Consider the following 21,824-nt stretch of genomic DNA (forward strand, 5'->3'; position numbering starts at 1 on the left):
TTGCCTGGTCTGATGAGTCTCAAATTTCTCAGAATTTGCCGTCAACAACATAAAAGCATGAATCTACTCTGCCTTGTATCAACGGTTCAGGCTGGTAGTGGTGGTTTAACAGTGTCGGGTATTTTCTTGGCACACTTTGGGCCCATTGGTACCAACTGAGCATCGTGTCGATGCCACAGCCTATCTGAGTATTGTTGCTGACCATGTCCATCGCTTTATGACCACAGTGTACCCATCTACTGATGGCTAATTTCAGCAGGATAAAGCGCCATGTCATAAAGCGTGAATCATCTCAAGACTGGTTTCTTGAACATGACAATGAGTTCAATGTACTCAAATGGCCTCCACATTCACCAGATATCAATCCAATAGAGTACCTTTGGGATGTGGTGCAACGCGAGAATTGCATCATGGACGTGCAGCCGACATACCGCACATCCGCACATGAACAACAGCTGTTCAGTCTTTCAATGTGTTTTAAAGTCTAAATGTTTGCATCTTTACAGTTTTTTAGGCTGATTTGATCACCACATATGTAAATGCTTATCTTTTTTTTTTTTAAAGCTAGGGTAGTTACCTTGGTTTTTAACCTCTGAAATTTCACGTTCGTACTCTTGTAGTGTATCTTTGAGCCTCTGGTTTTCGGTCTCCAAGTCGTGCATCTTTCGAACCGTCACCTGGAGTTGCTGAGCTGCTTCCAGTGCCGAGACGGGATCTAAAACACACACACAAACACACAGAGAAAGTGTATGGAGATCAGTGTGGGCCAGGTTCTGTGCAACTGTGCAGCTCCACTAAATACCTAAAAGCGTTTTTGCATTTTTGCGGATTGCCAACCGCAGCTAAAAATGTTAACTAGAAAAACAAACCAAGCCAAAACACGCCAATAAATCCACACTACGCTCCAACACCTCGAGTTAACTTCTGCTCTGTTAAGAGGTACGAATGAAAAAACACCAAAATGAACCATGGTCACTGATTTTGATAATGAAAGCACCGTGTTTTCTAGACTTGTGATGTGACGTTATTGTTAAGTATGGTTTTGTTTCTAACAAAAATGGGGACTTTATTTTAAGGTTCAACTCTCGCTATTAACAAAAGCATTATGTTTGCCTCAATAAATTCTCAATTTGCTGCTCATTAATAGCATAAGTATTGGTTAGAAGCAGGGTTAGAACAGTTTGTTAATAAACAAACAATATGGTTCCATAATAGGCATGTTAACAAGTGACTAGTTGGTTAATAATGAGTATGGGAACTTAAACTGAAATATTACTAACTATAATAATAATAATGATAACAATAATGATAATAATAATAATAATAATAATAATAATAATAATAATAATAATTCATTTTCTTTTCGGCCCTTTAATAATCTGGGGTCCCCACAGTGGAATAAACCGCAAACTTATCCAGCATATGTTTTACACTGGAGATGCCCTTCCAGCTGCAACCCATCACTGGGAAATAATAATAATAATAATAATAATAATAATAATAATAATAATAATAATAATAATAATAATAAATACATGTTTTTAGATATTTTATATGAAAGAAACTGATGACACAAAAAACTCAGAATAAGACCTAAAGAATGCTTTAACATTTTATACAACCATAACTAATATCTTTTAATAATATTTTCATATTTTTGCATTTTCAAAAAAAGAAAAAATATATATATGTATTGTTTCCTACAAAACAATCCAAAAAAGCAAAGTCGAAGTAAAGCTGAAGTGTTACTAACAAAATAATAATAATAATAATAATAATAATAATAATAATAATAATAATAATAATAATAATCACGTTTTAAAATATTTATATGAAAAACGAAGAAACAGAAAAATTATGACAGAAAAAAAATTTAACTTAAAGTATATACTTTAATATTTTATACAACCACAATTAAATAAATATCATAAATATATACAAATATTAATGATATAAATAAAACCAACAAATAAATGAATGAAACATTTTATATTTATCATATACACTATGTTTCCTACAAACTAATACTGCAAAATGCAATAAATTTGTTTTTTTATTTTATTAATTTATATATTAAAAAAAAAAATTAGATTAGCAGGTTGTAAAAATTCCAGCAACTCATATCTTGTCAGGATGTTCATTTGTTGCTTTCATAAACAGAGGCTGGTGTTCGGTGAAAGAGAGCTAGAGAAAAGTGCTGCTGAGAGACTGAAGCCAGACCTTCACACTCAAGACTGACTATCTCACACACACACACACACACACACACACACACACACACACACACGCTTTTTCATCACTGTCGGTCCCCCTCAAATGCTAATTGCTATATGACTAATTATGGCCCTGTTCCCGTTGATTTTCCTTAATGAGACAGCCAAGTTAATTATGTAATCAAACTATTTTATTAGCCCCTGCGGAACATGAGAGAGAGACAGAGAGAGTGTAAAATCTGAAAAGCTGACAGAGAAGAGTATAAAATAAAACATGTCATTCATCTTTTTCCTTTTTTTTTGCTGCTTGTTTAAATGACTTGGTTGGAATGAGCTGAAATAACATGATTCTTGAAAATATCTGACAACTTAATGAAATTAGGTTCAATCCACTTAAATAAAAGAATGGTTAACTGTAACTGCATGTTTGTTTTTTAATATATACAGGTTTGAAGACACTGAATACTGGAGTAATATTGCTGAAACTTCACCAGAATACATACTTTTTAAACTACATTTAATAAGAAAAAATATTTAAAATTGTAAAAACATTTAAGAATTTATATATAATTTACACTAATATTGTGGTGTTTATCATTTACCATTTAAATGATTGTTTTTTTATATTTAGCTTAAATTAATTTTAATTTCAGATATATTACTATTTTATTTTGGCAAACTGGAGTAATGGTGCTGAAAATGCACAGGAATAAATACATTTGAAACTATATTCAGTGAGAAAACGTGATTGTAAAATGTCAAAATAATTATATATTCATTTAGAATTTTTGCTTTAACATTGTTCTGTTTGTAATTTTAATATATTTTTTTATATTTTGTAATTTTAATTTCAGATCTATTTATTTTGTTTTACAGTAATAAGGCTGAAAATTTGTCTGGTTTTGTTCCGTGTTTTTTGTGTTTTTTGTTTTGTTTTTTGTGTCTTTGGTTGTTCTTTTTACAAAAGCTGCATTTATTTGATAAAAAAATCTGAAATACATTTTTTCAATTTCAAAAAACAAAACAAAAAACACTCAAAAAAACACAAAACACAAAGCAAAACACAAAACAAAACAACAATACAAAACAAAAACAAAACAAAAATTAAACAAAAAATTAAACAAAACAAAAACACGAAAAACAAAAATGAAGCAAAATTAAAAATAAAAACAAAACACAAACAAAACCAAACAGAAACAAAACATAAAGCAAAACAAAATTATAGAAAAATAAAAACACAACAAAACAACAAAGCGAAACAAAAATGAAACAAAAAAACTAAACAACAAAAAACTAAATCAAAACAAAAACACAAAAAACAAAGCAAAAATAAAGAGAAACAAAACAAAAAACACAAACAAAACAAAAACAAAATCAGACAAAAACAAAACAAAAAGTGAAACAAAATGATAGAAAAACAAAAACAAAACTAAACTAAACAAAAATGAAACAAAAACAAAAATAAAATTGAATCAAAAAACTAAACAAAACAAAAAAACTAAATAAAAACAAAAACACAAAAACTAAGCAAAAATAGAGAAACAAAAAAAACAAACAAAACAACAAACAAAACCAGACAAAAACTAAACAAAAAGCAAGACAAAATGATAGAAAAACAAAAACACAAAACAACAAAACAAAAATGAAACAAAAACTAAACACAAAACTAAACAAAACAAAAAACAAACAAAATAAAAACACAAACAAAAAGAGAAACAAAACAAAACAAAACAAAAAAACAAACAAAAAAAAAATCGTAACAAAATGATAGAAAAACAAAAACACAAAACAACAAAAATGAAACAAAAACAAAACTAAAACTAAACAGAAAACTAAACAAAATAAAAACTAAATAAAAACAAAAACAAAACAAAAATAAAAAGGGAAACAAAAAAAACAAAAAAAAAACAAACATAACACAAAATAAAACCAGACAAAAACAAAACAAAAACACTACAAGAAAAGAAACAACACAACACAACCTTATTGATCCCAAAACTTTTGACGTTTGGGCAAGTAACTGATCTGGTCTCACGTTAAAAACTTTCATGGCTATTTAAGTTGTTAAATTTCACCGCAAGAGTTAACAGAACGTTCTGGTAATCCAAATTATGTAATTAAGAATTAAGTGTCTCTACCAGAGTAAACTGCTCAAGTTAAATACACAACAGAAAGTGATTTAATCTCACTGCTTCTTGCATTCAAGTTGCTCAAATCAAGTTGAAATAACCTCATTCAAATGCATGTCAATTATAGAAAGTGTATTTTTTTGTAGTGCAGATGGTGGTTTTAGGTTGAAGGTGCAGGAAGTTCTGATGGGGTGTGCGTGTGTGTGTGTGATGTGCCTGTGCGGCAGCCGGGTGAGTGTGTGTCATATCTAAAAACTGCAAGAGGAAGTCTGAACGACTTGCTGTCATGCTGTTCCCTTTTGTAGCTTTGGTGAGTGCCATTTCAGATCGAAACGTGACCGTCATGTGACCGAAATGACCAGCCAATTCAGATCTGATTTACACAAACACGTCAGTCAGGATCAACTACTGTACACAACACTGAAAGCACAGACTGTCTGCTTAAGTATGACACGGTTTGCATGCTTTGAAATCTTCTACAGTAGTAGTGCAAGTGTATTTACGACACACAGTTTGTAAAAATTTACACTTTAAAAAGATATTGCTGCCTATTTTGAGTTTAGTCGAATCAAATAACTTTCAGTCATTTCAACTTACGTTAGTCAAACTGACAAAAATATTAAGGTAAACTTTGTAAAGCAAATAATTAAATAGTTGAAACTTGATTAACTCATTAATGTTAGTTATAAGCATTTGTTTTCAAGACTTTGTCATATCATATTTTACAGTGTATTGAAATGAAGTGAATCCCTTAGATTATTACTAGTGTGAACAGAAAATAGGAATCCGCCGCTTTTCCTCACGTTGATCAGCGTTTGCTTTTATTTGTAATATTTCTGTTTAGTTTTCTATTTTTATCTAATAGTTTAAAACACATTTATATTTAATTTCAGCTTTAATTAACAAAAAACAATTAGCTAGTTTTAGTTAAGTCTGAAACTTCTACGTTAAACGTTCTGAAATATGAACTATAATAATACACTATAAGATTATTTAGAGGTGTTTATCTTACCTTTTTTTGTTTTTAATTTTAGTTGCCGTTTGTCGTTTTAATTAGGGGGTCTTTCATTACGATTTAGCTTTCAATTTTAGTTTAAGATATATTTAGATTTATTATCAGATCTGTTTCAGTTTTTTAAAATGTTCCTAGTTATTACATTTTTATAATAATTTATGCAATTCTATAATAATAAAATGATGTCAAATTATTTATTTACATAATTACGATCCTATTTTATATTTTTTATTAAATATAAATTATGATTTATGTTGACTATAGTATTACATTATATTATTTTTCACATTTTCATTTATAATTTTAACTTTTAACATTATTGTTGTGTTTTTCATTTTAATTTGTTTTATTTCTACTTCGGTCTTCATTTTAATTTCAGATAAATTTACATTTTAGTTCAAATCTGTTTTAATCTAAAAAGGCTCTAGTTTTACTAAATATATTTTTATAATAATTCAAACAATTATATGATGTTAAAATGATGTAAAACTATTTATTTACATTCTAGTATTTATTACATAATTATCATCATAGTTTAAGTTTTTATATTTACTTTATTAAATAAAATTAAATTTTTCGTCAATTAAAATGTAGTCAAAAGCCAATAGTTTTACAGTTTATTAAATACACTAATTCATATAATATTTTATTTTGATGCACGTTTTATTTAAAATATATATTGTTTTATATGAACTATGATATTACATTAAACTATATTATTTAGAGTTTTTATTTTTAACTTTTGGTTTTAGAAATATTGTTGTGTTCAACATTTTAATTAGTTTGGCTTTTATTTCTATTTCATTTTAATTTGCGATATTTTTACATATTATTTCAGATCTGTTTCTATTCTTAATTTCTATTTTTATAATAATTTACAATAAAATTATGTAACATTCTACAGTTTATTACATAATTATTACCCTATTTTAAGTTTTTTTTATTTGTTTCATTAAAAAATATATTGTTTTATATTTACTTTATTTTTTATTATTTTAATTTTAGGTTAACAATATTGCTGTGTCTGTCATTTTAATTAGTTTGTTTTTATTTTTATTTAGCTTTAAATTTAAATTATCTATATTTTTACCTTTTATTTCAGATCCGTTTCTATTTTCATAATAATTTATACAATTAGATAATATTAAAATTATGTAACATTCTAGTGTTTGTTGCATAATTGTTACTCTATTTTAAGTTTTTATTTATGTTTCATTAAATAAGATTAATGTTTGTATTAACTATAAGATTATATTATATATACTATAATATTTAGAGCTTTACATTTTTAATTTTAGGTTTAACAATATTGTTGTGTTTGCCATTTTAATTAGTTTGTTTTTAATTTTATTTACATTTCAATTTTAATTTCAGATATATTTACATTTTATTTCAATTTTCAAAAAATGTTCTAGTTTTACATTTATTTTTATAATAATTAATGCAATTCTATAATATTAAAATGAGGTAGAATTATTTATTTATATTCTAATATTAAATAATTATCATATTTTAGGTTTTTAAATAAATTTTTTATTTAGCTTATTTTTATTTTTGTATATTTTAGTTTTATTTATTGTGTGTGTGTGTGTGTGTATGTGTGTGTGTGCGTGTGTGTGTGTGTGTGTGTGTGTGTAAATTACATACATATATACTCATATACTATATAATAATATACTGTACGTTTGTGTTTGTGTATGTTTGTGTGTGTATAGATATAATAAAAGCAACAATAATAACCCCTAGACTATCTTACTATCTTAAGTTCAACTCTTAATCGATCACTTTACCAGAGGTTGATCTCATCCAATCGGAGTTCAGAATCTCAACTTTCATTTTTACCAGCACAGTTTTAATGTGCGCTTGTGCTCAGAGGTGTGAGGCGAGCTAAATGTTGGTTTAAAAGTAGTAAAAACACTTCCGAACACTCCCGCTAACACACACCACAGCGCTTACACACATGCAGGTCTACACAGTGTACCGGTGTAACTATCATGAGATAATTTGTCAAGCTGTGATCACATTCGCAGACGCACAGACAGGACTGGACAAGCTCCAGATTTCACAGATACAAACACACATTCCCAGACGGGACGTCCCACTCGGGCACACATGCGCAGTGTGAGCTACTCTCAAACACACACACATATAGGTACGTCAAACACACAAGTACACACAGACACACCGTTGAGTTGGCTCGGGATTCTCCAGACTGCAGTATTGTGGTAATTTCAGGATGTACTTAGTAGTGGTGAAGGCAGACAGTAGAACCTGCTGCAACAAGCCCTGGCAATTACTGTCTGTCTGTCTGCCTCCCTGCCTGTCAATCAACAGGTGTGGGTGGAGCTACATAGCTAGAGCTCTCTCTGTAGATTTGTGTGTGTGTGCGTGTTTGTTCACTTGTGTGTTTGTGTGTCTACTTATGTATGTGTGTGTGTGTGTGTGTGTGTGTCTGTTTATTTTTGTGTTTTTGTCTGTGTTTGTGTGTCTATGTATGTGGTTTTTTTTTGTGTGTGTGTGTGTGTTTATATGTGTAAGTGTTTGTCTGTGTTTGCGTTCATTTTGTGCTTGTGTGTGTTTGTGTATGTGTGTGTTTGCTTTTGTGTGTGTGTGTGTGTGTGTGTGTGTGTGTGTGTGTGTGTGTGTGTGTGTGTGTGTGTGTGTGTGTGTGTGTGTTGTTGTGTCCCAATTCACAAACTATCCATCTTAAAATCAGTCCCTTAAAGATTTTGGTGATTTGTTTGTCTGATATAGCGCACTTGAAAACTAAAGATTTTGTGACAGTGTTTGCTGCATTTCTTGTTTAGTTTTGCTGTGAAAATATAGGCTTGTATGACTTTCACATTGCAGATAATGCAGACAGAATTCAAAAATCAGTCATAATTTGGCAAATTTTTGATGAATGAATTAAAACTACAGCTAATGGATGTGTAGTCTGTGAACGTCAAATTGAAAGTAATCTAAATATGAATTATGCACGTTCTGCAGGTCTTTGAAGAACAACTTAATTGTGTTTCTAAAACTAAAAAATAATTTAATTCTGAAGAAGATTCCAATACATTACTGGGAGATTTAATGTTTTCAATGCTTTTTGATTACTAAAATGTATTTTAAACTATCCAAATGGAGGCAAGATTAAAAATAAAAAAAATTTAATGAAGGAAAAATATTAAATCAAGGAGAAAACAAAATAAACTTTTAGGGCCCTAAAATATGTAAAGAAAACTTTATAAAAATTGTATTTTTATTTTACAACAATATTTTTTGCATTTGCAACACTGTCATTTAATAAACAAATTCACAAATAAATAAATAAATAAATATACTCAAATAAGGCAAAAAATAAATAAAATAAAAATAAATAAATAAACTCAAATAGGGCAAAAAATAAATAAAATAAAAATATATAAATAAATATACTCAAATAAGGCAAAAAATAATAAAAATAAAAATAAATAAATAAACTCAAATAAGGCAAAAAATAAATAAAATAGAAATAAAAAAATAAACTCAAATAAGGCTAAAAATAAATAATAATAATAACTGAATATATAAATAAAGTAAAAAACAAGTAAATAAATAAATAAAATACACAAATAAGGCAAAAAATAAATAAATAAATAATTAAATATATAAAGTAAAAAAGAAGTAAATGAATAAGTAATATACTTAAGGCAAAAAATAAATAAAATAATATAAATAAACAATAAATAAATAAAATAATATACTCAAATAAGTCAAAAATAAATGAAAATAAATAATAAATAAATAAATATATAAATAAAAGTAAATGAGTTTTAAGTTTTTTAAAGCTAAACTCATCACTATATAATCTACAAGTGTCAAACCCAAATGTGAGCTGACAGTTAAGTCAATTTTTTATATATCATAATCCATTAATTAGGCATTTTTAAAATTACTAAGCTCATTATGCTCCTGGAGAAAACATTTACAGCTTAAACCTGAATGTTATACAAATGCTTAAACAATACAGACAGAGACTTCACTGTTATGACGTAAATGAAATAAAAAAATGCTAGCCTTAATAGAAACTTAGCAGCTATATCTTGGCTACAGAAGATTATAGTTAGAATCAATGGCCAGTCTTTGTATTACAATACAGAATAAAACAAAATGACAAATGGAGGGCGCAAACTGACAAGATGATTGACATGATTACGTCCATTAAAGATGCAATTATGATGAAGCAGTGCAAACCAAAACTTGTCTACTAGTCTGCTCCACACTAAACTGTCCAGACTTTCAGGGCGTACCATGAGAAGGACACAGAATGCATGTACTGTATGTGGTCTGAAGTTTCCCCAAGTTGAGCTAATGCTAACTCAGTTCCGCCAGAAGTTTTCTCTCTCTCATTCTCTCCGCAGTCCACAGTTTTACCTAACAGGAGCTTGATCCATTACCCAGCCTCTCTCTAGGTGAAGTTTGTTCTTTCTAGAGCACAACTCTATCGAGCGGCCGAGCTAAAGATGCTTCGAGATGTCACATGAACCTTTGCGGCACCATTAACTTATTATAGATCAGCGCATCAGAACATTACCATATAAAAACTGAGGATCAGGGGGCCATTATCTCACCGTTAGAGAGCCAATTCGGAAGATTAAAAGGTGTTTGTGGGCCAGTGAATGCGGATTTTATTAGAATCCAAGTTTCTCTGTGTGTGGGGGGTTTGGAACCGAGCGGGTCTCTAAAGCCGTAGAAGTCATTAAAATGGCCTGCGCGTGCATATGTGTGTGTGTGTTTTAGACACTAGAGACGGAGGTCTCATAAATATGACTGATGTGTTTACAGTATTCTCGCCTCAGTGAAACACTACAGCAGTGAGTGTGTGTGTGTGTGTGTGTGTGTGTGTGAGCAGAAACATACCTGGGACATCGATTAATCTCTTGTACACGCTGAGGAAAGCAGCCTCTGATTCTTTACTTCTTTTACTCAAGGCGTCGATCTGAAACAATGAGGGAAAAAACACACAATAACTGAATTGCACGCATTTGGAACTGCAGGCTCAGTAATTGCATTAGCAACCAGGTTGAAATTTGCATACATTAGCAGAGATGACGAGCCCATTAAAGATGGCCATATGGAAAACAGCCTGGAAAAGGAGATTTCGAACTCACACGCACCACATTATATGCATCGCTTACCACCAATTCGACCTAAATAAAATGCCTAAGTGTACATAACCGCAACCCTTTGCATTCATTCATGTTTTGACGAGTGCGATATTTTTCCCCAGCGCTGGGTCGAGGCATTTTGGGGGCATGCTTCAGGTGTATACGCTCGGGCCGTTTTTGGTTCGCTTTATATAGAAGGTAATTATCAGGTATAAATCCAAATCCCTGCGAGCATGAGATGACAGAAACAGGTAATGAGGGACTCTGATAATGAGAAGAACTTTTGGCCTTAATATAGAGCGCCGCAGACACGTACGTATGGGCAAATTACATACTGTATCTGGGTTACGGCTCCCACTGCAAGGAGAGGCCTTCATCAGTTCCTGAAGATAGATGATTTTCAGAACGGTGGCTACAGTCGCTGAGGTGCCGCCCACTAACTCAGGCTAATAGTCACTTTGACTAAAGATGCAATGATGCCAATGGAAAGTAATGAAGCTCAACAAAAATATGCTTTTTACACTTCCTTTAGCGATGACTCTTTCTGGTTGAGTTTGGATTTTCTTCCAGGAACATGAATGTCAATTGAAACAACTGAGTGGTGTTAGTAAAGTGTGTTCTTCATGTCCAAAAGCAAATCGCTTCACAGATATAATGAAATATTGATACAAGTGCAATTTCTTCTAGGGATGCACTAAATTTTCTGTTGCGGTTTTTGGTGGAAAAGTGAAAAAACGACTGAAAATATGAGCCGAAAACAGGCTATGCGTCGAAGCAGCTTTCACAGCGGACGCAGAAAGTGTTGTGCTATGAAACCCATTAATTTCAATGACTTGTGCTGCGCAAGAGAACTGTATGTACACTTACAGCTTAAAATAATTAGTTATAGAGGAAGGAAATAAATAAATACATCTATTTGCTCTCAATATAATTAATAATAATAAATTGCACATCTATATCTATTAGTATATTAGATCCGTGAAGAGGTTTAGTGAAAAATTGACTGAAGATACGAGCGGAAAACAGGCTATGAGTTAAAGCAGGTTTCGCAATGTATGGGGAAAGCGTTGTGCTATAAAACCCATTCATTTCAATGACTTGTGCTGCGCAAGAGAAGTGTAGGTACACTTATAGCTTACAATAATTAGTTATAGAGGAAAAGTGTAAATAAATAAATGTTTATTTGCTCCCTCTATAAATAATAATAATAATAATAAATTGCACACCTATATCTATTAGTATATTAGATCTGTGAAGAGATTTAGTGAAAAACGACTGAAAATATGAGCCGAAAACAGGCTATGCATTGAAGCAGCTTTTACAGTGGACAAGGAAAGTGTTGTGCTATGAAACCCATTCATTTCATTTGCTTGTGCTGCGCAAGAGAAGTTTAAGTATACTTACAGCTTACAATAATTTGTTATAGAGGAAGTAAATAAACACGTTTATTTTCTCCCTCTATAATTAATAATAATAAATTGCACACCTATAACTATTAGTATATTAGATCTGTGAAGCGATTTAGTGAAAAACGACTGAAAATATGAGCAGAAAACAGGCTATGCATTGAAGCAGCTTTCACAGCGGACGCAGAAAGTGTTGTGCAATGAAACCTATTCATTTCATTTGCTTGTGCTGCGCAAGAGAAGTGTAGGTAAATAAAGTAAAGTAAATAAATAAATACACTTATTTTCTCCCTCTATAATTAATGACAAATAAATTGCACATCTATATCTATTAGTATATTAGATTTGTAAAGAGATTTGCTCTTGGATGTGGAAAAAAAAACACTACTAACAAAACTTGTTTCAATTCAAGAAATGATGACGTTTATATTCCTGAAAAGAAATCCAGTCAGGACTACAATGGAGGTGTTTGACTTGTAATCATTTTCAAACTCAAACAGCAAGATACTAAATATTATATTAAAGTAATATATTAAATTTAATTAACAATAAAAATTATTGATGAGTGGGAAAAATGCTTTATGATACATATTTTGCATTATTCAAATGAGAACACATTTCGACAAGCAATAATCTAGAATTATAAAGACGTCATTGATAAATGTTCTCTGAGAAACTATATAATATTGAATCGTGATGAAATGTATGTCAATAATGATGATAAGCTCTGGACAATTTTACTAGATATTGATTCTAAATGCTAATCACATGCTATAGGAATCTATAATTATGTTAATGTTAGAGATTCACCAAATTTTGCTGAAAATTATCAACCGAAAATAGGTCATGCTGCGTCCTCCAGTATTGTTTACTGCGCTCGTTTCACTTTCTTGCCAACAGTTCACTTTCCAGCCAGCAGTGTCCGCCTTCACTCACGGTTGGGATACTTTTTTAAAAAGTGGAAGCATTAAAAACGAAATATATATCGTTATCCTTCAATATAAAATAATAATTATCGAGATAGCATTTTTGCCATAATCGCCCAGCTCTACGTCATTGGATTAAGCAGTAAGATTTTTATTAGTTTCGAATGGTCTCACACTCGGATGACCTTATCGACCCTTTGGTGCCAATATGCGACAGCTGGTACTGCAAACCCAATGCCATAACATATAGTACAACAAGAGAGAAAGAAAGAGCGAGAGCATGGAAGAGAAGAGGGAAAGGTAGCAATATATGCTCTTCAGTTTATACAACTCTAATAAGGACACTGATCTCTCTTAATCTGAATACACACACACAGCTGTGCTGATTCTGGACAGATTACGATACATCATCCAACAGCCTTCTGTTACTATTTGACAAAAAACTGTCCTGTTTATACCCATATCTTTTCAACATAAACAATATTTGGCAATTGATTTCAATATATTTGATGGCAAACCACTGCTTGGCTAAAAGTAATGTTATAATAAGCATTTTATGGTGTACAATATATTATTTTAATTAGACTAATATTCCTCTCAAAAAAACTGTTGCAGGGATGCACTGATGTCAATAAGACGAATTGTGGTAACCAATAAATATCCAATTTCCAAATTTTACATGATCTTATGTGAAAGAACAAAGTTAATCACTAAAATCAATCCTTAAACTGGTACAAGTGCATACAGGAAATAGTATTAAACCATTTCTCAAGCCGCTGAGACAAGCATTAATCAATGTCTTAAAAATGTGAGCGAGTCAGAGTGATTGTCTTGAGCAACGTATAGAAATGATAAAATGCTATGGCAGCACTTTCCCACAATGCACCTCTCCTGATGACAGTTTGCTGCAGAACCAGCATGCAGCCCATCCCAACTGGGCCAAATCTAATAAAGTGGGTCAAACCTGACAGGATACAAGGACCCAAATCAGTATGGCCTGTATACAGTAATTTAGGAGCTGCTAAAAACTGAGCTAAATCTTCACCTTGCTTAACCCGAGTTCTACATTCACAGCTGGAGTAAAGCACTGGAAAATTCCAAGACAGAGTCAGGTTTATCTGAATTCCAGCACTCAATATTGCCGATGATTTCCTAAGATTTGAGAATACAGTATCTCACAGTTTGATGATAGAACAACTCAATAAATAAATAAAATACTATTTCAACCAAATCAAGGATAATAACAAAAGCTAAAAAAAAATTATTGCTATTCATTCATTCGTTCATTTTCTTTTCGGCTCAGTCCCTTTATTAACAAGGGGTCGCCACAGCGGAATGGACCGCCAACTTATCCAGCATATGTTTTACGCAGCGGATGCACTTCCAGCCACAACTCAACACTGGGAAAAACCCATACACTCTTGCATTCACACACATACAATATGGCCAATTTAAATCATTGTTATATTAATTGAAAAATACATAAAGGCTAAATAAATCTTATTTCAGCTGAAATTATTTGTTAATTGTTTCATTCTATTGAAACTAACAAAACAAATTTTCTAAACAAAAACAATTATAGAATAAAAAACTACTTCAGCGAGTTGACAAAAAGAAATCTGGTTTTCATTTGAGTTAACCCTTGTGCACTGTTCAGATTTACTAGCCTTTTTTGTTATGTTAGGGATGAATACTGAAAAGCGCTGTAAAAATGCATCAGATAAATATTTTTGTTCAATTTCTTTGCATAAATATGTTAATCAACCTTAGTCCTGATCAAAACTACTAAATGTTTTTTTCAATTACAGGATTGTAACTCTTTAATTGCCAAACTCATAAATGATGTGTCTGATTTAGTGAAAAAACACATAAAAATATGTGTTTTCAATATAAAATGTAATTGTGGACTGGATTTTATTATTCCATTTATCATAGTCTTGGAAGTGTGAACGATTAGTAACAACATTGACTTTGATGCATTGTTAGATTTTCATTTTTTCTCCCTAATTTACTGTCGGTGGCTGTTTTTGCCCCCATTTGACTTCCATTATAACCACATTTGATGGTGCATAAATACACAGTCTTTGTTTTTGTTTACTCCATGTAGTTCTGAGAGCTGAGATGCATATTTTGATTTTATCAGACACATCAAGGTAAGTGTGCAGCTTTTTTTTTTGCACAAAGGGTTAACGGTGCCAACTGATGATCAACAATAAAAATTAAACATTTACCTGTTCCTAACAGGGAAAACCACCAACAATCAAAAATGCGTGATTATATGGTGTCATGGTTTTGTAATAAAAAAGTTGTTATAATAGAAATCAATGGGGCAAAAACAGCCACCAACAGTAAATTAGGAAGAAAAAAAATTATCAAAAACATCCAAAGACAATGTTGTTTCACATGTCCAAGACAAAATCCAGACCACAATTACTTTTATTTTGAAAATACGTAATTTTATGTGTTTTTGTCACCAAATCAGTGACATAATTTATGAATTTGGGAATTAAAGAGTTGAAATCCTGAAATTTTTTAATCAATTTAGTAGTTTTGATCAGGACTGAGGTTGATTAACAGATTCATGCAAAGAAATTAAAAAAAATATATTAATCTGATGCATTTTTACAGCGGTTTAATTCAGTGGATGTTTTCATCCCAAACATTACAAAAAGGTAGTAAATTAGCCCAGAGTGTATCGTTGAGGTTTTTTTTTTTAAAAATAAAATAAATAAAGCATTATAATATAATATTATATTATAAAAAGTATTATATAAATAAAATTATATTAAAAATATTATAAATAAGCATTTTCTCAAAATATGTGTCAAAATGAGATTTGTCACCAAAATTCACTCTGCTAGTTGAAAAAAAGTTATGGCCAAATTAAGCCTCAACATCACCCCAGTTTGGATGAAAACATCCCCAACAGTCCATAAGGGTTAAACCTAAATTAAACTACTAACAATCAAATTGCAAACTTTATTAAACAAAAATTCATTTAGATAAAAAACATAATTAATGAAGAATAAAACCTTACAAAAATGACAATAGGTAAAAGATAGTAAAATAAAAAAGGCTTTTGTTGCATGCATGCATACATAAATAATGTCATATTTTAAATAAACTACAACAACCCAGCTTGAATCCTGAAAGTGTTGTTTACCATTTGACTCGTTCTCAGTTATTTTATTTTTTTCCATGACGTCAAAACAGTCATGTGTGAAAGTTCATAAAATTCTAAAGTTTCCAAGTTATAATTAAAAGTTTGACAAAGACGCGAGTGGTTTTTACAAGTCAGGAACTTGTAATTATGGTAATTCTAACATGTCGCGAACGCAGCATCAGATCCTCCAATGTTCTACTAGAGCTCAAAGCCTTCAAGAGCTACTGTTCCTGAACCTCATCGAAACGGCAGTACCACACGCACCCAAAAAAACAATGTGGTCTGAATCAACAGCATCGCTTTTATCCATTAAGCAAACGTTGAACTCCTGCGCTGTTTACATGTTCACAAGTGTTGTGTGTTTGGTCTTCCAGCAGCGGAACATCAAATAAAAGCTGTAAATCTGCAGCGCTGAGACTGCCGGCCTTGATGGATGGAACAGGGCAGTTGCCACTGTAAATATCCAACATGTAACAGACTTTTCACTCCTATGGGAAAGAAATTAAACATTTTCAGATGTTTTCTTGCTGGAAAACATCTGGATCGGCCCAGGCAGGGCCAAGTTCTGCAGCCCTCTTGCAGATGGAGCAATTAAACTCGCCTCTCTCTTTCTCTCTCTCACTCTCGGCACGGGTCCACGTCTACCCCTGAAATCCAGCAGGAACCAATGTCAATTTTTAAACTCTCCGAGCTCTGAACCAGACAGGAGGTTAAGAGACTGTAAGGCTGCCCAGAAGCGGCGTACATATATGCGTGACTCTGCGGATGCCGTCGCGGCTCAGCGTAGATTATCTGCTCTTCTCTTATTCTGCTAGCAGCTCAATCTGATGACCAGGCATCTGGCATTAACATGCTGCGGGACGTACACACACACACACACACACACACACACACAAAGTCATGCAAATAGCCTCGCAGACATTACATCCTTAAAATGAACACACAAACGGACGCAAGTAGGAGACACAGGGGTTAGTCGTCATGCACAGAAAGTTAAACTTTTGCACATATGAACAGCTAATGAAACATAAAGGGTTAATAGTTCAAATGTCAATTTATTTCAACTCAGACCCAGCAAGATTTACAGTAGATGACTTTCATTTTTCAGTTTAACCTTGGAGTAGGATTTTAGCTGAAAATGCGGTCCTTGGCTACCCATAAAATGTAAACCAATGGCTACCGGGGCTTTGGGAGTAAACTGGGGTAACGATATTAATATCTGTGGCTCCTGACAATACATTAAGGTTTAATCAAAGTAAATGATCAGTAAAGAAACAATATTTACATCATTATTAAATTTTGTCCACAGCCATGATGAATGGTACTGAGTAAAATGCAAAAAATTACAAACTAAATTTTCAAAAAACCAAATTAAGGACTTCAAATGGCAGATGATGTTGACATTACACAAGCAAACTTCTTTACTCCCTTTCATTATTCTGATTTGATATATTTACTGGCAAGATTCACATTACCTAGCCACTATTTTACGACTCATTTCCACAAAGCAGAACGGAACGCAGTTATTTAAGTTTCCACTGTTAGAAATACTAAGATAACGAACAATACCATACCACTTTTTTGGGACCCATTTGTAAGAGTTCCTAGCCCAACAGTACTGTAGCTCATGAAACAAAGTGTTAATAGTTCAAATGTCAATTTATTCCAGCTTAGACCCAGCAAAATTTACAGTAGATGACTTTCATTTTTCAGTTTAAACCTTAGAGAAGGATTTCAGCTGAAAATGCGGTCCTTGGCTACCCATAAAATGTAAACCAATGGCTACCGGGGTTTTGAGAGTAAACTGGAGTAACGAAATTAATATCTGTGGCTCCTGACAATACAATAAGGTTTAATCAAAGAAAATGATCAGAAAAGGAACAATATTTACAACATTATTACCTTTTTTTCCACAGCTATGACGAACGGTACTGAGTAAAACCCCAAAAATTAGTAAAAAACAAACACAAAATTTTCAAAAATCAAACTCAGGACTTAAAATTGCAAAGAATGCAATTCGATATATTTACTGGCAGTTTTCACATTACCTAGCCAATGTTTTATGACTCATTTCCACAAAGCGGAACAGAACGCAGTTATTTAAGTTTCCACTGTCAGAAATACTAAAATAAGGAACAGTACCATACCACTTTTTTGGGACCCATTCGTATAAGTTCCTAGCCCAATAGTACTGTCCTATAAGGTGGAGCTATAGAGTCACTGCTGAACGCTGATTGATTTACAATAACAACACAGGAAAATGCACAGCTAAAGCGTCACATCATAATAATACAGTGATAGCACATTACACCCTTAGTAGGGGACACTGGGGTTAGTCGACATGCACAGAAAGTTAAACTTTTGCACATATGAACAGCTAATTTCAACAGCAATTTATTCCAACTCAGACCCAGCAAGATTAACAGTAGATGACTTTTTTCAGTTTAACCATAGAGAAGGATTTTAGCTGAAAATGCGGTCCTTGGCTACCCATAAAAGGTAAACCAATGGCTACCATGACTGTGAGAGTAAACTGGGGTAACGAAGTTAATATATGTGGCTCCTGACAATACACAATGAATCGCCACATGCCCGAGCTACCTGTATAAGCCAAAGTAGCGTCAACACATGAAAAACGCACAGCTAAAACAGAACATCATTAATACAATGACAGCACACAGCAATGATCCATGCTCAAATAAAGCTTGTCGTCTGCTTGCAAAAAAACAGCTAAATGCCCAGAAGCAAAAATAGAATTAGCTGTTTGTCCTGCATAGTTGTTTAAGAGGCGGTTCAAATATTGAGTCTATTTGTTTGGAAATTGTGAGAAGCACCAATTCCTGTCTATTTGCTAACACTTGCTGATCGTCTACATTTGGAATAATGAACTTGAGTGTGCAAAAGACACAGTATGTGAATGACCCATATGGCTTTCTTCTTTGAACGAGAATGACGTTGACAACAACTTTTGGACTTAAAGCATGCCTACCAAGAAAGGGCACTATTGGCAGTGGAATCGAAAGCCTGATCAAGGTGGCTTGTACCGAAACATACTACAGTGTACAGATCTTTACCGTACAGAGACATTGGTCAACTTAAAGCCTAACAAATGTAAAACACATTTCCATGGATGAACACTGCATTAAACGTGCCATATTTATGCTCATTTTGGGTGAGGGCACAAAGCAGATATTGCACAGTAAGTAGTACTGACAAGTTACGTGATTCTAGTAAAACCTGTGACAACTAACCCCAGTCTTCCCAACATCACATTTCACACCAGACATTGTCACTTCCAACGCTTTGAACCACACAACACGACTATCTGGTGGCATCAAAAGCATGCCAGTTTAAACAGTGCTATTCCCTCACGGTCCAACCGGAACAGGCATTGAGAAGGGTGGGGGAAACGGTTATAAATAGCTCTTGTTTCTGTGGGGGAGCACAGACTTGGCACTGCTGAAAGCGGAGGCAGAAAACTCCATCAGTTCTACTGACCTGCATCGCCCTCAAAACACAAGACCAGCCGTCAAACATATTTGGGTCTCCAGTTGTCCGTTTTGGTTTAACTTTATGAACTTTTTTATGTTATGGAGAGTGGCAGGATGACTTGAGCTACTCCAACATTCAAACTTGAGGCAGGCAAGATATAGTATCCAGCCATTTCTCCAGCGCTGTCGTTATCTAGCAATATCTTCCACTATGCTGCAAACGTACTGTGGTTTACCCACAATACAAACCAGGCAATCAAACCAATTGTGAAACCACCCTAAACACCTGCTGTATTCATATTAACAGTCAAATTGTACAATAGCTTGTTTGGAAATGCACTTATGTTTACAGCAGTTCACTCTTGTTTATGAGAACAGCACTAACAGTTGCAACAGAGTTTCTTTAACTGAATCAAACATGCCTATTGTGAACACATTTTGGGGGATTTTGTGGCAATTTCTGTTCAACCCAACAGTTGCCGCTGCGGATGAAGCATCAAGCACAAGTGATTTACATGTTAAGTCAATGCAAAGACGTGATTATACACCCTACGCAATTCGCACAAATGAATCGGCGCGAGTTAAACGTTTTGATCGATTGACATGCTTAATGTGCGAATCGCTCGAGTTGGAAAATCTGAACTTCAGCGAGGTTGGTGACCTGAGGGGTAATCCTCTTGCCAACACAGGACAACAGCTCATCAAACTGGGCTCGGCTCAGACTGAAAGCTTCTGAAAGCCTCCATCATCCAGGTATAGTTTATAAAGGAGTTGATGAACTAACAAACCTGGGTGCACCTCAGACACGGCGCCGAATGAATCTCTGCTGTTTTTCAGCCTTCCCAAAGCACATAAAGCACAGCTATTTTCTCAGTAAAATCCATGATAGCCATTTAGCAACGATGCTAGAGTCACCGGACAGACGGAAGCCCTGCCCAGGACGCGAATCCACTTCTATTGTGAAGTGACTTTGACGCACAAATGAAGCAAATTTGACAAGAATGAAACAAGAAAACTCAAAATGTTCACGCGTCTATTTACATGAATATCGCAATTCATTCGCATGTGCCGCATCTGGTGTGAACAGCACTAGGCCGACGGTCTGACACCGATTCAACATGCTGAATTGGCTAACAAGCGCAGACGTTTCAGTCAAACTTCCCCAGTGTTTGTTTGGATGTGGACAGACTTTTTTCAGCAATTTAAGTTTTCTTGTTTGGTGCCCACCAATATATTTTGACTGCAGCACTGACACTCATTCAGATGAACCACAATAACAGAGTTAATTTCAACTCTCAACTAATGTTAATTTGAACCCAATTTGCCAAATGTGAACAGATTTTTGTACTTAATACTACATAAGGGACCAAAGCTAAACATTTTAAAAGAAAGAAAGAAAGAAAGAAAGAAAGAAAGAAAGAAAGAAAGACAGAGAAAGAAAGAAAGAAAGAAAGAAAGAAAGAAAGACAGAGAAAGAAAGAAAGAAAGAAAGACAGAGAAAGAAAGAAAGACAGAAAGAAAGAAAGAAAGAAAGAAAGAAAGAAAGAAAGAAAGAAAGAAAGAAAGAAAGAAAGAAAGAAAGAAAGAAAGAAAGAAAGAAAGGAGAAAATCGGCAGCCTACATGCACAGTAACTTTGTTTGCCGGTATATATAGAAAGTATAATGCTCTCAGATTCCTCCACCACTGGCTCCGAATGCATTTATCTGAGTTGCCACTAACCTCCTCTTCTCCTCAGCACTTGGCCATGTTGAGCCTCTGCAGACTCTGGCCCGCTAAAATTAGTGCACAATTACGTCAAATCAATACTGACTTCCAAATTTGTAGAACTTCCACGGCACTCTGTAAACGGCTGCCAGAGTGATTAGCGCTCTTCACAGAGATCTTCGCTGGCGGGTCAAACTTACTCGCTTGCTCTTTCCATCTCGCACTCTTGCTTTCAGAATACTGAATTTTCCACTTTGTAAATGATGATTATTTATTACCGAAATGAAGCTCGAGATAAGCTAAACGGGGGCTTTTTATTTTACTTACAAAAGCACAAAATCACTGAACTGTACATGCATTTAGGAGTGCAAATAACTGAAGGAGATTTTACATATTGTGACATAATGAATCAGTTTTGTTATTCACTGTTTATTACCCCTTTGTCAGTGTTTTATGTGAGTGATGAAAATAAAATAAACTAAAATTTATTAAGTGCATTAAGTCTTTAACATTTTTTTTATTTGCATGTTCAAGACTTGCAATGTTGCAAGACTTGCAATGTTCAAGAATGCATTAATTATTACACATTGTTTGTCTTTTGGTGTAATAAAATAAAATAAAATAAAATAAAATAAAATAAAATA

The 21,824-nt window shown here is 33.0% G+C and overlaps 1 protein-coding gene across 6 annotated transcripts in view; it reads right to left on the minus strand.

The window, feature by feature from the left end:
* Positions 1-21,824, minus strand: part of cux1a (cut-like homeobox 1a) — a 250,599-nt gene that overhangs the window by 109,082 nt on the left and 119,693 nt on the right. For all 6 annotated transcript variants that reach the window (XM_056467313.1, XM_056467309.1, XM_056467310.1 and 3 more), the window contains exons 4-5: positions 10,242-10,320; positions 578-715 (exon numbers count right to left, since the gene is read on the minus strand). In XM_056467313.1, the coding sequence (XP_056323288.1) occupies positions 578-715; positions 10,242-10,320 (217 nt within the window). The remainder of the gene's footprint in view (positions 1-577; positions 716-10,241; positions 10,321-21,824) is intronic.

The sequence above is a fragment of the Danio aesculapii genome, chromosome 10 (genome assembly GCF_903798145.1).
Source record: "Danio aesculapii chromosome 10, fDanAes4.1, whole genome shotgun sequence".
Taxonomy (NCBI): Eukaryota; Metazoa; Chordata; class Actinopteri; order Cypriniformes; family Danionidae; genus Danio; species Danio aesculapii.